The sequence below is a fragment of the Colletotrichum acutatum genome, assembly GCF_030867785.1.
Source record: "Colletotrichum acutatum strain CBS 112980 chromosome Unknown BDZ83scaffold_10, whole genome shotgun sequence".
In the NCBI taxonomy this organism is placed as follows: domain Eukaryota; kingdom Fungi; phylum Ascomycota; class Sordariomycetes; order Glomerellales; family Glomerellaceae; genus Colletotrichum; species Colletotrichum acutatum.
The window spans coordinates 112,298-126,299 of NW_026849004.1; the positions used below are offsets into that span (position 1 = coordinate 112,298).

Here is a 14,002-nt window from a genome sequence, read left to right on the forward strand (position 1 = left end):
CAAAGATTTTATGACGTCTCCTCTTATGAATGATACTCTCTGGTCGAGAGAGGAGCACCATCTAGCCGAACTGCTTACCGTGCCCGCTGATAACTACGACTGGGCACTGGCTGAAGAATGCGATTTGGATAAAGCCACCCGCAGCCTCGTCGAGATTGATTGGCGACAGTCTGACTCTCCTCTTGGATCTCTGAGTGACGAGATCGAGGACCTGTTTGGTCAAGTCCACTTTCACCGGGACGGTTCGGCAGAGTCTCTGACAGCCAAGCCTCCGTCGTACGTTCGCATTCTCTACACGCCATCCGACAAAGACCCACAGCCATTCAAGTCGCTGCAGGTCATTCAATTCTTGGATGAGAGCGAGCCCGACGAGGATGCCCCAGATGACGGGGCAGGCTATCGGGTCAACCGCTACGTGCTGGCGGCCGCGGTCCGCCTGTGAGCGACCCCCAACGGTCATGATCAGATCCGTCTCTTTGTCCTCGACGTCCACGACATTGAACCAAACACTACAGGATTCTACTGTGACCCGGACTGGCAGATTGGCACTCCGGGCTTCTCATACTTTCTGTTCTATGCCTACAGTTTCCACGAGACGCCGGTGCTCGCCCGTGATGAGCGCATGGCGATGTGCTCCGCGGAGCCATCCAAGCAGTAAGAGTCGGTGCCGGAGCACGGGGGATTCGAAGAGGCCATGTTATGGGTCAAGGACGTGCGTGACAAGAGCTTCGACAACCCAGCTCGCTCGCCTACGACGAACTTTGACGCACCCAAGCAATGGCCGAATCCGGGAAACACCGATCCGGACAGTCAGTCAAGTGCGGCGTCTGTATGTCAGGGAGCAGACACAAGCAAGTCCAAGTCGCCATAGCTCAGGTTTCCCAAGCCTCCCCAAACTAAGAAAAGGCGGGGCTAGATTCGACAAGATTGGCATGTAGCGACATATGGGCGGGATGGGAGTGAGCAGATGAGGATTCGGGGTAGACTATTTGAATCAAGATACATGGTTCCATCACATCTTTTGCTCTTTCTATTGTGCGTAAGTGTGACATAACACCTGATACCGGTCGCCCCGGTCCGAGTTTCAATGCCGCCCTGGGCGACCTGAAAGCAGACGCACTCCCTAGCGGGAGACCTGGCAACATCGTCGGATCCAGTTGCTGTTCTCTCAGCAGCGTTTCTTTCGTATAGAATCCCTATTATCAAGATGAAGGATGTGGAAAGGTGTCACCGGCCATGTCTGTCTCAATGTCTCTGTGTCTGGTCCGAGGTCGTCGGAGACCAAACATGTTCGCTAGTGGAACGGCTCATTATAAAACATACAAACAACGGAAGAAAAAAGAAACACTGAAGGCACGTATGGAAACTCGGACACAGATAATCACACAGCCTACATCTACACCAGAACACAAGTGATTGAATACTGGCCGCGCCAGCTTATGGAAAATGGGTGAACATCGTACATGTCTACCCAAGGGAGATTTACTTTGCCTGGGTACCCTCAGAATACCCAACACAACACTGCGTAGGTACATTACATATAGACATGAGAGACCACTGGGCGAGTAAAATCTTTTGTATTTTCTGTCCTATTCCCCATCCTCGCTCACCACACATCACACCCACCTACAACCTCAATGCTCATACAGGAATTTGTGACAGAGGCGTAGATCAACATCACGAAAGTACTCGATGTCACCAAGGACTCAAACAACCACGTCACTCAGATTCTTTCCGTGCTTGTCGTGCTTCAAGATCAGCTATTCGGTATATATACCGATGTTAGTCCGCACTGGAACAAGAGCTAACGGGGCCAGAACTAACGGAACAAGACCGAACTCGAGAACACGAAGTTGCAAAACTGAAAGAACATGACCCTCAATCTCCTCCAAGGCCTCACCCAATCTCTTGAGGAACATTGACAGTAAAATCACCTGGACTGCGACCAATACGTCACCTCTGAACCAGAGGATAATAAAGTTTGAGGAGGCAATGGGGCACTACCTGATCTCGAAGCTATACGAAGCGTCATGCAGCCAGCAGACTGGCCCCTTGGGGACATAAATCCCTTATGGAGCAGTAGAATACACCTTTGCCGTGCGCAACCCCCCTCCCTGGTAGGTAGAGCCGCGGACAGCCTGCTATGCCTGAGGTACGAAGACAGGACCCCATCTTTGCATACTCCTTGAAGCTGGAGGGTTCCCATGGTCTCCATTCTACGGTGAGGCAGGCATTGTAAGGCAAGCGCGGGCGAGAGACTACCTAGCCTCGATGGATGGGAAGGACCGGGGTTGCTTTACGGGCGCGGGACCACTTGCCGAAACGCACCTCCTTCCTTCCCATGTTGACCTGCCCGACACCAAGGCATTTCGCCACCACATTGCTTCCCCAACGTTCTTTCTAGACGTACCAAGCGAACCCAAAGTTCCTCCAACACCCACAAACCACACATCAAGACCAAAGTGGTTTGTGTAATGGCGAATTATAGCCCCTCTTCAAAGACCCCCTAATAGAAGGTGTTATAGTAGACATACCTATCAAAAGTACTAATTATAAATATTCGCTCTTCAAGCAAATAACAGGTTTTTTAAATACATCTAATAAGCTTGTTATTTTAAGAATATCTAAATAATTCAACTATATAATAACATAACTTTGACTAAATTATGTTAAAAATTAATTTTTCTTAAAGATTTCATAAATTATATTCTTTTTATATCTTATTATTATTACAGAAACTATAGTAATAAAATTTTAAGCCGAATGAGCTCTATAATAATAACGAGGATTCTATTTCTTTAAGTATTTATGTAATTAACGTTCATATTAACGCCGTGACAGTGGATTTCTGAACTAGATGGAACTAGGCGAACTGATTATGGTGTTATAAAATTATGCAGATGCCCACACTTTTCACAAGAGAGGCACACCAAAGGCCATGACCAACGCCAGCCATCCGACCAACAAGAGATGGGACGGCTTCCGCCGCCACAGCCTACACGTGCCCCCATGACAGCATTGCGGACCACCGACGCATGATAAGCCGCAGTCGAATTGACTTTGGTCACTACCGAAGTGCCCAAATCTCAGCCACACCGAGCAGAATTGGACGACTGACTGGGTGTACCATTTTCTCACCGAATCAACTCGGTTGAGCCACTTGAACCAGGCCTTTGTGATGACCTTAGTTGCTGACCAAGGCCGACATCGTTGCCATTCCCGACAAGCTCGAGCCACCACCACCACCTCCTCGCTCTCGCCGAAGACACTCCCATCAAACAACTCTCATGGGGCTTGACAGCCAGATAAACCCCGAAACAGAAGACTGGGGCCACGAGCTGAATGCACCTTCAAAGTTTCAACCGGCTCAACAAGGCTCGCGTCAGCAGGGAGGACTCGTAGGCTATGCGCAGGCGTGAGGGGGCAGCCTCATCCCGCATAGGCCATACGCCGTCCCGCTGGGGAAACCCAGCCAAACTCCAGACTCAATCGACCAAAAGCAGCCTCGGCTCTGACGCCATTCACCTCACTGCCCGCGAGCTGAGTCGGGGGAAACACCACCAAGGGCATCTCGTTTGCGCCGGGCGTCTCATCCGAGCCTGAGGGGCCTGGATGTTCCCGGCACGACACCACCAAACTGACTCTCCACAAGGAGCTGCGTTTGAGGGGAAAGGCTTAACGGTGGCGATGGAAAAATGTCTACTGAAAAAAAAAAGTCGGGGGACGGAAAACATTGCAAGTCTCGTCGTCGTCACCCTTCACCGACCACCGACAATGGACCAACCACTCAGCAAGCACATGGCGATCGACAAGCCGACCCAGGAAAAGTTCTTCGAGGTGCGGTCGCCCGCGAGCTTCGCGGCGCGGATGTGGTCGCGCAACTACAGCGGCGTGCCCGTCGTGCCGGATGGCGACGTGATCCTGGTCGTGGGGCTCGGCGAGGAGACGACAGAGCTGCGCGTAGACTCACTCATACTGAAGCGGGCGTCGAGGGTGTTTGGCGCGATGCTGGGGCCGCGCTTCTCCGAAGGCCAGAAGCTGCTGGACCGGGGATCAGAACCCGTCAAGATCAGCCTCCCAGACGAAGACCCCGAGATCATGGAGCTGATCCTCAACATCCTGCACCACCAGAACTCGCGCGTGTGCCAGATCGCGGCAGCGGACTCGATCCTCGAGGTGGCGGTCGTCGCCGACAAGTACGACTTGATTGACGCGCTCAAGTACGCGTCGCAAACCATGCTGCACTACCACGAGCCGTCGATTGACCACTTGACCGTCGGCGACTTGTGGAGGCTGGGCCTGGCGGCGGGCCTGCTCAACGAGGCCAAATCGTTTGAGAAGATCACCCGCATGCTGGTCTGGAACCACACGGTGCCGTACATACAGTTGGTGGACGCGGAAGACGTGGTCGATATCGAGTTTGCGCTGCGGATGTGCTGTAAGTTGGATGCTCTCCCAGGGGTGTTCGGACTGACGAGTGACAGATCTCCTTGAAAAGGAGAGACAGGACCTGAAGACGTCGTTGCTGATGCACCTCTTGCCCATCATTTCGACCGGGAACCAACTCCGGCTCGTCGAGATCAAGGTCGACTCGGTCGAGCACTTTGACGCGTGGCCGGAGCTGATGAAGTTGTTCGGGGCCAGTCTCAAGGAGACGACAAAATTCGCCGAAGGGTTAGTCTTGGCGGACCGGAGCCGTCGCGCTGCCGGACCCAGTTCGGACTTTATGAGGCACTTCAAGGCTCGCGGAGGCATACGCCTGGCGGATGCACGGCGAGGGCGAGACTGAGGTTGTGCATCGCGGACGGACGCCGTTCTAGAACATGTCGTCCTTTGATCGATCGTCGTTTAGCTTCAGCGGGACCAATTGCATGGGTTAGGCAGGGTGACGTTCAAATTCGAGTTTATTTTTCGACACCCGCGGGCCACAGCGACTAACAGCCGAGGCTCGTCTTTGGTGATTTGCCAGCCGCTCGGTCAAAGGCCGTGGCAGCCCTGCATCCGCCGTAAAAACAAGACAGAAAAAGTGCGCCTCTGCGGTCTGCCAAGTCTCGAGTTCCGAGGTTGAGTTGATAAGCAAAAGGTGGATCTGTGACGGCACGCTCGAATGGGACTCTCGCATGGTCTTTCGAGACCCAGATTTCATGGGCTGACCAGTCCGGAAGAGGGATGCGGCGGTCCAGGCATTCAAGCAATTTTACAGATTTTCGCAAGAGCCGACGGCTCGGGAGCCAAGCAGGCCAGGCATGCAGGGGCCCTCCCGAACGCCACAACTGCGTGCACTTTGTAGATTCGGTCCCGATGGGTACGGAGTAGTGGGCCGGCTCCGAATACTTTACTGCCTTTACTATGTATGAATAAGGTCAAAGGCTAAATCAAAAGAACAGCCCTACTTGTGCAAGTCGACAGCGTCGATATATCCGTACGACTATTGTCGATGGTCGCTCGGCCGATGCACCGAATGGCCGAATCGACTGGTTGGTTCGCAACCTCTTATCACCGGGTGTCCAAATCTGGGAGGTCCGTACAGCATAGCGCCAACAAACGATAAGCCCCTGGTTAGTAGTTCATCCGTCATGTAGTTTGCTGCACAGCTGCACCTGCATCGTATGTTGGTGGGATGCCGTTCGGACGGCGTCGGTAGTCCACGATGATGAATCCCTTGCCATGAATCAGTCAAACGTATTAAAAGAGTCGGCCTCCTCGCAGTAATCCGACTGCGAGTGCGTGCGCGTTCGTTTGGGGGTGAGACGAGGTTGAGCAAAGTCCGAAATGTCCTGTCTCAAGGCTTTGTAATGACAAAATAGGGGGATAGACTGATACCTAGTCTCAGGGCTCTAGGCCAGTAGTCTCGAAATCCGTTGGAGTTGGAAGGGCTGCACCTCGGCACGGTGGCCAGGTCCGCCGATATCCCGGCTGGTGGGTCCCCGTTAGCGAGCCGCCAGCCCATGAAATATCGTCTCTGGCACGTTGCCTCGGCGAACTAGGCCCGGTGTGGCCGTCCCTTGGTTTCGCTAAACCACGTCATTCCGCTGTGCATGCGGCGCAAGCGGGTACGTACCTGAAAGAGAAAGAGGGAAAAAAAAAACAGACGGAGGAAAGAAGAAAAGCTCTGTTCCGATCGAAGTAGAGATCCACTCTGCACCTAGACCTCAGCTTGCGTTCATCCATTCCCTGCGCAACAAACCACCTGCCATCGCATATCTGACAAAGCCAAATCGTGCGGTTCCTGGCCCAATCCCGTCTTGTGACTCCTGTCAGATCCCGCGCCAAGTAGGTATGTATCAGACTGCCTGCAAAGCGTTCGATCCTAACCCGAGCCGGAGATAAGTGACCCTCCGCTGGTTCGTCCCCGTCCTCTACGACCGACTCCGTGCGGTTTAGTCATGGGAAATGGGCGTGCGGAAGACAAACCGCCCGGGTGGGCTTGCACCGGTGGATCATCACCACACCCCCTGGCCGATGGAGATGGGTGTGTGTTGATACGGGCACCGACGAAGGGGATGGAAATCACATTAGAAATCCCCACTCGAGGCCAAGTCCGGCCTACGCAGTATATAGACGATGGGCCGTCCCAAGACTCCGGGTTCCAGATCAGATCTCTCGCTCATCCGACCTAGACTTCAGCGCCTATCGTAGCATCAACGACGATCGTCATCCAAGCACAGTCCAGCACTAGATAAGCTTAATACCCACGAGGACAACCAAGCCGCCAGTCACCATGGCGTCGGCGCCGCACTCATCATCATCGTCCATCACGGCGACCGAGGCCGATGTCGAGGCCCAGAAGCCCGTGAACAACGCCAACTACTTCCACCTCCTCTTCGACCAGGCCGGCGTGACAGAGGCCGTCCTCCAACGCAAATACCCCGGACAAGGCACAGACGAGGCCCCCTTTGTCGTCGACTTCCTCCCCGAGGATGCCCACAACCCCCAGACCTTCCCCAAGTGGAAGAAGTGGACTTACACCATCGAGCAGGCCATCGCCACCCTGGCCGTCGCCTTTGTGAGCACGGCCTTCTCTGGAGGTATCGCCGAGGTCATTCGCGACTTCAAGGTGTCGACCGAGATTGGTATCCTGGGTGTCTCCCTCTTCGTCGTTGGCTTCGCCGTCGGTCCCCTCATGTGGGCGCCCCTGTCTGAGCTGTACGGACGTCAGTACCTCTTCATCGCCACCTACATCGCCCTCACTGCCTTCAACGCCGGTGCCGCCGGTGCGCAAAACATTGAGACGCTCATCATCCTGCGTTTCTTCGCCGGCACGTTTGGTGCTTCGCCCATGACCAACGCCGGCGGTGTTATTGCCGACATGTTCAACGCCCAAGAGCGCGGCTTGGCCACGGCCATCTTTGCTGCCGCCCCTTTCCTCGGCCCGTCTATTGGTATGTTGCTTTGTCCGAGTCCATAGGATCCCAGCTAACAACTGCAGGACCCATTGTTGGTGGTTTCCTCGGCGTCGCGGAAGGTTGGCGCTGGATCGAGGGCCTCATGGCCATCTTCACCGGCGTCGTCCTCATTGTCGTCAGCCTGACCGTCCCCGAGACGTACGCGCCCGTCCTCCTCCGCCGCCGCGCCGACAAGCTCGCCAAGATCACGGGCAAGAACTACATTTCAAAGTATGAGGCCCACGCGCCCCGCAAGACCGCCGTCGAGCAGTTCAAGGTCGCCCTTTCCCGCCCCTGGATCCTCCTCTTCAGGGAGCCCATCGTGCTCTTGACCTCCATCTACATGGCCATTGTCTACGGCACCCTCTACATGCTCTTCGCCGCCTTCCCCATCGTCTTCCAGCGCGGCCGCGGCTGGTCTCCTGGCGTCGGCGGCCTGGCCTTCCTCGGCGTCGCCGTCGGCATGGTCTTTGCCGTCGTCTACACCGGCTTCGACAGCCGCCGCTACCTCAAGGCCTCTGCCGCCCACGGCGGCTTCGCCCCGCCCGAGGCCCGTCTCCCGCCCGCCATGGTCGGAGCCTGCCTCCTTCCCATCGGCCTCTTCTGGTTCGCCTGGACCAACGGCCCCGAGATCCACTGGGTCGTCTCCATCATCGCCTCGGGCTTCTTCGCCGCGGGTCTCGTCCTCGTCTTCCTCAGCCTGCTAAACTACCTCGTCGACTCGTACGTCATCTTCGCCGCCTCCGTCCTGGCCGCCAACTCTGTCATGCGGTCCCTCTTCGGCGCCGCCTTCCCCCTCTTCACTACGCAAATGTACGAGAACCTCGGCATCCACTGGGCCTCGTCCATCCCAGCCTTCCTCGCCCTCGCCTGCCTGCCGGTCCCCTTCCTCTTTTACAAGTTCGGCCCCGCCATCCGCGCAAAGTGCGCCTTCGCCGCCGAGGCCGCTGCCGTGCTGGAGCGCATGCGCAAGACGCACGAGGAGGTCAACGAGGACGACGCCATGGCCGAGGAGCAGGAGCACGAGAAGGAGCACAAGCGCAGCAAGTCCGTCTCTGCCAGCGACGGCGGTGTCCTGTCTGACGACGAGCGGACCGTCCAGGGTGAGCCTGAGACTCCCAAGGCTTAATCTTAGGTGACGCATAGACGACATTTCTTCACTACGTATCTGGAGATGGAAGCATGGATAGACAATGATACCCGGAGCGGCACGTGTCACGGCATGATGTTAGCATTTACAAGGAGTTTTGCATTTTAGAGCATACTAGACAGGCCACAGGAGCCTACATTAGATACCAGATAGACCCCCCTCATCTGTATAATCATAGAGTAATAGATCGACACACTACAGTCACCTCTAGCCCTTAAAGTTCATCCCGCTCCCGCCCGCCAATCTTAATCTTCAGCCCCGGAATGTTCTTCACCTTGAGATTGTGCGAGCTCACAACCCTCACATTACTCTTCACCGACCCAGCCTTGTCGTCGACAGCCTCCTGCCCAGGTGGCGTCCACGGCTTGACCCGTCCCTGCCACACGTCCAGCCCCCACCCCTGTAGCTCGCGCGGCGTGAAAGCCTTGCCCTTGGGGTACGGATAGATCCTCCCGTTGGAGACCTGGTGGACCGCGCCGACGGGGTACGCGTCTTCCGCGGGAACGTCGAGGCCGAGCTTGGCGGGGAGGTCGGGGAAGCGGTTCGGGTCGACGGTGACGGGCGTCAGGGAGGCGTACTGCTTCTTTGCAAAGTCGTGGAGGTCTGCGCGGATGGAGGCGCGGATTCGCGGTGAGATTGAGAAGATGTAGACGATTGGCCAGGCGCGCTGTGTTTCGTCAGTAATTTTTTTTAAAAGCTGCTTCTGCTGTGACAAGGCGAGACGTACGTCGACGAATCGCTGGTGGTTCAAGGGCGTCAGCTCCGCGATGACGGGTCTGGACACTTCCAGGACCCAGCCCTCGAGCCCGTCTGCCGCGCTCCGCGTGTGCGTGCTCTCGTCGTCGCGTTTCCGACACACGATCTTGGCGTCTGTGGATGTTGGCGACTCGACGATGCCAAAAGTGAACTCGGCCCAGTGCTTGTGCGCCACGGCCGCAAAGGCCCGTCGGAGCACCGTCTCGTCTGGGCCAAGGTGAGCTACGCAGACAAAGACGTCGCTGTTGCTAAAGGACTCGGTTTCCTCCACTGAGACGTTGGAAACCGAAGACCGCCGGGCGCGGTCGATAAAACGTAGGATTCTAGTTGTAGACGGATTAGCTTTGCTGCGAGGAGGGCTGCAAACTCACTCGTCGCTCGTTATAGGACCTAGGTAGTCTACTGCCGGCTCGCCGTCGCGAAGGAGCTTGACGGAGGGGTAGGCGGTTTCTGGTGCGTCTACGCAGTGGTCCTCGGCGGCGTCCTTGATCCAGTCCATGGGGAGATCGGTTGAGGATTGCGCTGCTCCCCACTCTGCCGCAAGGTGTTTGGAGATCTCTGGAGACTACCATCAACCTTTCGGTCAGCAAATAGTACCACATCCTTTCAGATTCATCCTACTTTGGCACCTAAAACTTTTAGCGCATGTCTACCTCATCCGTAAGACGTACTCACAGGCAATCAACCTCATCTCGTTGCTGAGCGGGACCTGGTCCTGCGCCGCCGCTCCGGGTACCAGCGGCACCAGGAGCATCCACAGAAAGCGATAGGAAACCATTTTTTCTTTCGTTGATGGTTTTCGGAAGGATGGGAGGAAGAGATTGATGGAACAGAAATGGTGGAATGTCGTCGGTTACCCCTGTCTGATAGGCGACAGGGATTGACTCCTGGACAAGGGCCAGGCTTGTTCGAGGTTACATTGCAGGGAACCACGACTTTACGGTACTTTTTCCTTATTACAAGCAAGCCTAGCATCAGCTATGAAGAAAATCCCGATCCAAACGCCATTCCCAATAATTGTACAATGATCAACTGTGAGTCAACATTCATGCCCGTGTTCCCTTTGTCGTTCGGTCTCTGCCGCATGCCATGACAAAGCGGTAATAACGGTATTTGTAACAATGTGAAGGCGGTCACCAAGGAAAGCCCGGTGCACCTACGAGAGGACGTATTCGTTGGAAATCTCGGCAATGTGAAGCCAAATGTCCCGTAGCACGGACCAGAGTCTCTCTCCGTACAAGTGATGAGATCCGTCGACAATGTCATCCCTGACGACAGCCATCTGTAGGGACTCTTGATTGAGAACAGCTTCAAAGGACCACTCTCCGCTTCCGAGTGGGAGTTTGGGGAACTTTAGATGGCAGAATTGCTGCAAATAGGTGAGCTTCTCCCAGAGCGACCGATCTTTGCCTGGGCGGAGGAAGATGGTCCGCAACAGACTCGGGTCAACCATGCTCGCCGCCTCACAAAGCTGAAGGGTGAATGAGTGACGATGCTCTTCCATATCCGCTAGAAATTGGCATTAGCAAAAGCACGACGTGTGGAAAAGCGAAAAGCCCCACCGATCATTTTGCTCTCTTCATAGTGGAACAGGTGGTCCTCTTCCAAGAATTGAGTCTCGCGGAGGGGGTAGAAGGAGCCTGCTTTCCGCCAGACCAAGATGTTGAATGCAAGGTGGCCAATTTTCTGGTTGTCACAGCACAGTGGTTGTGCTGCGAGGACCATGTACCATAACTCTTGATCGGTCATGGCAGTACTGGCATGCAGTAAAGTGTTCAGGTCTCTTCTGACTCTGTCCATTATGAAGTGCTGCCGGGCAAGGTAGCACAGAGCGAGAACGTCTTTGCAACTTCTGCGTGGACCATACGGCAGGAACCCAGAATGGAGAATCGTCATGAGATCGCTTATAAACTCAGGTCGTGCGTGAACTTCCCATGCTCGCTGGTTGGGGGAATTTTTGAATTCTTGTGCCCAGCGAATCGACGCGTCGGAGACTGTCTTCATGCGGACCTGGAATACCTGGGTCTTCATCGGACATCGCCCAGTGACCTTGAGGAGAGCGTAGCCATCCGGTACCGCATTCATATCCAAAGGTTCATCGGGAGACAGCTTAAAGTCCACAACTCTCGAAAGGTTGTCGATCCCGCTAAACTTCAGAAACTTGATAGACGAAGGACCAGAAGGTTCGGGCAGACGTATAGATGGCAGCGGGGAGGCTTTCCAGCCATCGAATGTTTTTGTGCTGGGCTCAAATGTGTCCTTGTGATGAGCCAATGGCTGTGAGCCCACGATGGGTTTGCTGGAGACGTCAGCTTGTTGCACTCATACTTTTCCGAGTCGTACTTACTTGGCAATCTGGTTACGAGAAGCCATGGCTGAGTGAGGAGCAAGCGCTCAGGCTGTAGGATAGATACAAGCTGGGAAGGCGGGATTGTACCCAGGTCGCCGGCCGGCGTGGAATGGATAATGGGAACGGGACAAAGTCGAGCGAGATGAAACCAAGGTTGGAGGATGCGGGGTACCAAAGTAGAGCGAGGTGGAGGGTAGAAGTTGGAAAGGGCTGGACGAGGCAGCGGACGGAAAAGGAAGAGTAGAGGGCAGATTTTCCAAGGCTGAGAGAAACGAAAGGCACACAACTTGGAAAGACCAAGCAGGGAAGGAAGACTCGAGGCAAAAGTATTGCCGGGAAGGGTTGAGGACCCGCTTTCCTGGCGATAGATGTTGTCCTCCGAAGAGGAAGGAGAAGGTCAAAGTAAACACGGCGTGGCAGGTACGAAGGGGAGCCCGAGTGGACTGACAAATTATTTTATTACAAGCACCAGCTCTGTTCCATAGAGCTGACCTAGTCAAACCCGTTCCACTCGTCCTCGCCGCTACCTTCATCGCTTGCGTCCTCGCTCTCCTCTTCACTCGAGTTCTTCTCTTCCGGCGCGCTCACATTCGCTGTCTCCAGCACCACGGGCTTCCCTGTGCTCTTCAGCACCGGCATCCTAGCCATATCCCTAACGATCCGTCCTTCGTCGTCTCTCAAGTACGGGCCATCCCCGTCAACCGGCTCCTCTCTCGCAAACGCGGCAACAAAAAATCCCATCACGCCGTGACCGTCGCCCTTGTACGTACGAATACACGCTTCCGCGACGGTCTCATCGCCTCCAGCCGCCTCGGGTAGTCCACGGACGGGCCACTCCCGCATACCGCGGACCTGCTTCTGCCTTGGTAGAATCGTCCAGCCACGCTCTTTTGCAACCTTTGACGCGAGCGCCTTGATCACGACGCCCTCGTTCTCCTCTGCGTGTATCGAGCAGGTGGAGTAGGTAATCTTCTTGGCAGCGGGAAACGTCATGGCGTGAAGCAGAAGCGTCAATTGGAAGCCGGCTAACGCATCTAGGCGCTTTTGCAGCTCCTGCTCCGACTGAACCTCGACCGTATTGCCGTCATCATCGACCATCACCGCGCCGGGCTCCTCCTTTTCGTCTCGCTTGCGCTTGCGGTCGCCCTGTTTGGACGGCTTTCCCTTTGCGTTCTTGGATCCAGGCGGGCCAGGGACCTCCGGAAGATACAGCTCTGGCATCGAATCACGCCCTACGATGCCGCTGCCAGAGCAGCTGGGATCCAGCAGCAGGGATCCGACGTCTTTGTATGTGTCTGAAGTGGGATCAACGTCCAAAAAGTCCTGACCAGGACCGATCTTGGTCATGCCTCGACTGCCAGCGATCCTAACCATCTTCTCCAGCGTCTGAGCCCTCTTGGAGTCCCTCTCGAACGCAAAGATGGTCTGCTTCTGGGCTCTTTGCTCGGGTTCGTGCGACTTGACAATCGCTGCGAGGTGCGTTGTCTTGTTCCCCGGCGCCGCACACGAATCGATAACATCGCCGTCTTCCGAGTGCGGGTCCAGGAGATACGCCGGAAAGCAGGATGCCTTGTCCTGTAGGATGATCTCGCCCTTGAGGTAGGCCTGCGTCTTGGTCACATCCGTGCCAGGCGATGCCGCGAGGAGGAAGGGGATGTGAGTGTCGATAAAGATGGCCTTGCCTGTTGCCTGCGTCACGGCCTCGATGGAAAGCGCCCTCTCATAACCCTTGAAGGTGGTCTCAAGCTGGTCCTCCACAGTACTCTTGAGCACGTTCACCCTGATCCATCGAGGGTGTCTTCCTTCAGGGTCTGCGTTAGCGTTGACGTCGGCCCGCAACAGTTCCAACGACGACATCTTCCTTCTTAAACGGGCGCGTGTGAGCTCAGAGGTCAGTCTCGCCTTGTGCCGCTCAATGGTTGTCCTGAGACCGTGAGACTGTGGCAGCGCGATGCCCTTCTTGGCCAGGAGGAAGTCGTGCACCAGCAGCAGCGCCAGCAAAGGTGTGAGCTGCAGAGTCAGCGGTAGTCAACGACTTGAAGATGCAGTAGACTCACCTTGCGCTCATGGCGCAGAATGTCCGCCGCCTCGATGACCTCCTTCAAGATGGCACTCCACTTGCACGTCTCCAGTGCAAGGGCGTAGACCTGCGCCGGCGGCGACTTGAGACCCTTTTTGCCAAAGACGCGGCTCTTCAAGCTGCCGCCGTGGTCGGAGCTCGCCGAGAGAATGTCGGCAGCCTCATGATATAGCGACATAGTGCCGGCTGTCCGTATGTATTGATGTTGGTCACCGCAGCCGTGTCTCGGTGTGCGGCTGTGGGGTCTCGGCGGATGAGGTGAAGAGAAATTTCTACAGTGG

The 14,002-nt window shown here is 55.6% G+C and overlaps 6 protein-coding genes across 6 annotated transcripts; 3 read left to right on the forward strand and 3 right to left on the reverse strand.

The window, feature by feature from the left end:
- Positions 1 to 25: 25 nt before the first annotated feature.
- On the forward strand, positions 26 to 442 carry BDZ83DRAFT_748035 (uncharacterized protein; the record flags this gene model as incomplete). Its single annotated transcript, XM_060513558.1, has 1 exon — positions 26 to 442. The coding sequence occupies one exon, from the start codon at positions 26 to 28 to the stop codon at positions 440 to 442; it is 417 nt and encodes a 138-aa protein (XP_060369690.1).
- Positions 443 to 3,798: 3,356 nt separating this feature from the next.
- On the forward strand, positions 3,799 to 4,789 carry BDZ83DRAFT_716142 (BTB/POZ domain-containing protein; the record flags this gene model as incomplete). Its single annotated transcript, XM_060511821.1, has 2 exons — positions 3,799 to 4,438; positions 4,485 to 4,789. The coding sequence occupies 2 exons, from the start codon at positions 3,799 to 3,801 to the stop codon at positions 4,787 to 4,789; spliced, it is 945 nt and encodes a 314-aa protein (XP_060369691.1).
- A 1,932-nt stretch (positions 4,790 to 6,721) lies between these two features.
- Positions 6,722 to 8,514, forward strand: BDZ83DRAFT_568048 (major facilitator superfamily transporter; the record flags this gene model as incomplete). Its single annotated transcript, XM_060504020.1, has 2 exons — positions 6,722 to 7,382; positions 7,430 to 8,514. 2 exons carry the CDS (start codon positions 6,722 to 6,724, stop codon positions 8,512 to 8,514), a joined length of 1,746 nt encoding a protein of 581 aa, XP_060369692.1.
- A 235-nt stretch (positions 8,515 to 8,749) lies between these two features.
- On the reverse strand, positions 8,750 to 10,045 carry BDZ83DRAFT_567882 (uncharacterized protein; the record flags this gene model as incomplete). Its single annotated transcript, XM_060504003.1, has 4 exons — positions 8,750 to 9,202; positions 9,263 to 9,614; positions 9,663 to 9,856; positions 9,959 to 10,045. The coding sequence occupies 4 exons, from the start codon at positions 10,043 to 10,045 to the stop codon at positions 8,750 to 8,752; spliced, it is 1,086 nt and encodes a 361-aa protein (XP_060369693.1).
- Positions 10,046 to 10,282: 237 nt separating this feature from the next.
- On the reverse strand, positions 10,283 to 12,079 carry BDZ83DRAFT_788656 (uncharacterized protein). The gene is made up of 3 exons (XM_060515682.1): positions 11,639 to 12,079; positions 10,854 to 11,590; positions 10,283 to 10,800 (listed from the first exon to the last, which is right to left on the reverse strand). The coding sequence occupies exons 1-3, from the start codon at positions 11,662 to 11,664 to the stop codon at positions 10,448 to 10,450; spliced, it is 1,116 nt and encodes a 371-aa protein (XP_060369694.1). The 5' UTR covers positions 11,665 to 12,079; the 3' UTR covers positions 10,283 to 10,447.
- A 1-nt stretch (position 12,080) lies between these two features.
- BDZ83DRAFT_690503 (S-adenosyl-L-methionine-dependent methyltransferase) lies at positions 12,081 to 13,974 on the reverse strand. The gene is made up of 2 exons (XM_060511305.1): positions 13,699 to 13,974; positions 12,081 to 13,651 (listed from the first exon to the last, which is right to left on the reverse strand). Exons 1-2 carry the CDS (start codon positions 13,897 to 13,899, stop codon positions 12,134 to 12,136), a joined length of 1,719 nt encoding a protein of 572 aa, XP_060369695.1. The 5' UTR covers positions 13,900 to 13,974; the 3' UTR covers positions 12,081 to 12,133.
- Positions 13,975 to 14,002: the final 28 nt, after the last annotated feature.